Source organism: Centruroides sculpturatus, unplaced genomic scaffold (genome assembly GCF_000671375.1).
Source record: "Centruroides sculpturatus isolate CEXI.00-Female unplaced genomic scaffold, Cexi_2.0 scaffold364, whole genome shotgun sequence".
NCBI lineage: Eukaryota > Metazoa > Arthropoda > Arachnida > Scorpiones > Buthidae > Centruroides > Centruroides sculpturatus.
Window position 1 is genome coordinate 656,635 of NW_019384799.1, and position 3,449 is coordinate 660,083.

The 3,449-nt window shown below is 31.0% G+C and overlaps 1 protein-coding gene across 2 annotated transcripts in view; it reads left to right on the top strand.

The window, feature by feature from the left end:
- The first annotated feature begins 351 nt into the window (after positions 1–351).
- LOC111629514 (exostosin-2-like) overlaps positions 352–3,449 on the top strand; it is an 11,910-nt gene continuing 8,812 nt past the window's right edge. The window contains exon 1 of one of the 2 annotated variants that reach the window (XM_023373432.1): positions 352–744. In XM_023373432.1, the coding sequence (XP_023229200.1) occupies positions 449–744 (296 nt within the window). In that variant the 5' untranslated portion in view covers positions 352–448. Of the gene's footprint in view, positions 745–2,315; positions 2,705–3,449 lie in introns of those variants that run through there. The other variant, XM_023373431.1, reaches the window with a different exon arrangement.

Consider the following 3,449-nt stretch of genomic DNA (forward strand, 5'->3'; position numbering starts at 1 on the left):
TATTTCATGTGCTTTTTTGTAAACAGTTAATTAGTTTTAAACATTGTATTTTTCCTTTACATTTTCAAACACCATAAAAGTAAAAACCTTGAACAGAATCAATCCCTTGACATTCCCAGTCTAGCCAAAATCCTACTACTGAATCACCAGTGCTAGTTTTCTATTTGAATTACATTAGAACATTTTAGAACCCCATTTCTTGCAAATGGCTGACCTGACAGACAAAAGTAAAATATGGGTCCTCTTATTTTTTTTCCTCTATCAAATGATATATATTTTATTAAAATGTAAGACTGACATGAGAAAATCCTTCCTTATTAGATGTAAAAGTTTATCTAGAGAGCTTATTCATTTTTAACAAGTTTGTTTTTATTTACAGATTTACTTGATAAATTAAGAATAAAAGCTAAATGAAATATAACAAAGTTATATAATTGTATTATTTGATATGTCTGCCCAACGACAGCGAGTTGTAAGACGAGGTGCATTATATAATGCTCTATTTTTTTTAATGTTTCTTCTTGCTTGTTTTATTGCCATATTATTGTTTTGGCCATGGAAGGCAGACCATCAAGAAAAATTTGTGTTGAGAAGTTGGGAAGGTACACCTGAAGTTCAGATTTTAAGCAAAAGTAGTATAGCAGAAAAAACAGATGGAAATTGCAACTACTATAATTGTTTTGATGTATATAGATGTGGACATTCTGACAATATGATATCAATTTATATATATCCAATTTTAAGGTAAGAACTAAATTAAATGTTATGTATTAATTTAACTACTCAAACTGGATATATGTAAATAAATACTATACATATAACCAATATCCAGCAAGAACAATTATAAGACAGCAAATGTTTTCATTTATATTGAATGGGTATTATCAAGACAGGAATAAGGAACTCCAAACTATGCCCAGTATGCCAGACAACATGTCTACTCTCTGAACACCATTAAAGATTTAATTAATTTGTTGTTGTTTCTCTACCACCACCATCACACCCAACAATTGCTTCTGTAACACTAGTAGCCCGGGACGCCCCCTAGTGGGCGTTCTTTACAAATTTCCATGAGGCACGGTTCCTTTGACTTTTTTGTTCCTATCAATATGCTGTACAGCTCTGTTAAAGTCCCAATGGTAAGATTTACCCTCCGAATGAAGAGGTGGCGACCCCCCCAAACTGTAGCCCCTGTGCGAACAATAAAGTCAAAGGAACCATACCCCTACTCGTGATCCTTCGCGAGATATAAGCCCCTGAAATAATAAATTCCTATTACAAATATACTGAATTATTTATATTGTTATATTGACCAAATAATAATTTATGGGCCAAATGAATAATAATAATTCATATTGTTAATTTAAATAAGAATTAAAATTGTTAATTTGAATGTTTGAAATATGACACACGATAGGGGCGCCTCTAGTGTCCGTTATCAAACGGTTACGGGACAGACGGACACTTTGAATGGGTTATATATATAGATNAATATGATTAATTTTTCCATAATTTATATTTAAGAGTAATTATAATTATAATTATATTTAGTTTAAAAATTACAAGAAATATTTTATGTAAATTAAAAATATATTATATACTTGTACAAGGGAGGATTTTCTCATGTCAGTCTTGCATTTTAATAAAATATATATCATTTGATAGAGGAAAAAATAAGAGGACCCATATTTTACTTTTGTCTGTCAGGTCAACCATTTGCAATAAATAGAGTTCTAAAATGTTCTAATATAATTCAAATAGAAATATAGCATTGTGACTGATCTGGGCATTTATGTATAAGCAATTATGTGCTTCTGTTTTTAAACACATGTTAATATATTCATAGCAAAAGTCAGGTTGTGTGATAGAAGAGAACATTACAAAGTTTTCTAATGTTATCAATGGAAATTTTACATTTCCCAAAATGGTATTTATTAGAAGATTGTGATAGAAATGCCTTTATTTCATGTGCTTTTTTGTAAACAGTTAATTAGTTTTAAACATTGTATTTTTCCTTTACATTTTCAAACACCATAAAAGTAAAAACCTTGAACAGAATCAATCCCTTGACATTCCCAGTCTAGCCAAAATCCTACTACTGAATCACCAGTGCTAGTTTTCTATTTGAATTACATTAGAACATTTTAGAACCCCATTTCTTGCAAATGGCTGACCTGACAGACAAAAGTAAAATATGGGTCCTCTTATTTTTTTTCCTCTATCAAATGATATATATTTTATTAAAATGTAAGACTGACATGAGAAAATCCTTCCTTATTAGATGTAAAAGTTTATCTAGAGAGCTTATTCATTTTTAACAAGTTTGTTTTTATTTACAGATTTACTTGATAAATTAAGAATAAAAGCTAAATGAAATATAACAAAGTTATATAATTGTATTATTTGATATGTCTGCCCAACGACAGCGAGTTGTAAGACGAGGTGCATTATATAATGCTCTATTTTTTTTAATGTTTCTTCTTGCTTGTTTTATTGCCATTTTATTGTTTTGGCCATGGAAGGCAGACCATCAAGAAAAATTTGTGTTGAGAAGTTGGGAAGGTACACCTGAAGTTCAGATTTTAAGCAAAAGTAGTATAGCAGAAAAAACAGATGGAAATTGCAACTACTATAATTGTTTTGATGTATATAGATGTGGACATTCTGACAATATGATATCAATTTATATATATCCAATTTTAAGGTAAGAACTAAATTAAATGTTATGTATTAATTTAACTACTCAAACTGGATATATGTAAATAAATACTATACATATAACCAATATCCAGCAAGAACAATTATAAGACAGCAAATGTTTTCATTTATATTGAATGGGTATTATCAAGACAGGAATAAGGAACTCCAAACTATGCCCAGTATGCCAGACAACATGTCTACTCTCTGAACACCATTAAAGATTTAATTAATTTGTTGTTGTTTCTCTACCACCACCATCACACCCAACAATTGCTTCTGTAACACTAGTAGCCCGGGACGCCCCCTAGTGGGCGTTCTTTACAAATTTCCATGAGGCACGGTTCCTTTGACTTTTTTGTTCCTATCAATATGCTGTACAGCTCTGTTAAAGTCCCAATGGTAAGATTTACCCTCCGAATGAAGAGGTGGCGACCCCCCCAAACTGTAGCCCCTGTGCGAACAATAAAGTCAAAGGAACCATACCCCTACTCGTGATCCTTCGCGAGATATAAGCCCCTGAAATAATAAATTCCTATTACAAATATACTGAATTATTTATATTGTTATATTGACCAAATAATAATTTATGGGCCAAATGAATAATAATAATTCATATTGTTAATTTAAATAAGAATTAAAATTGTTAATTTGAATGTTTGAAATATGACACACGATAGGGGCGCCTCTAGTGTCCGTTATCAAACGGTTACGGGACAGACGGACACTTTGAATGGGTTATATATATAGAT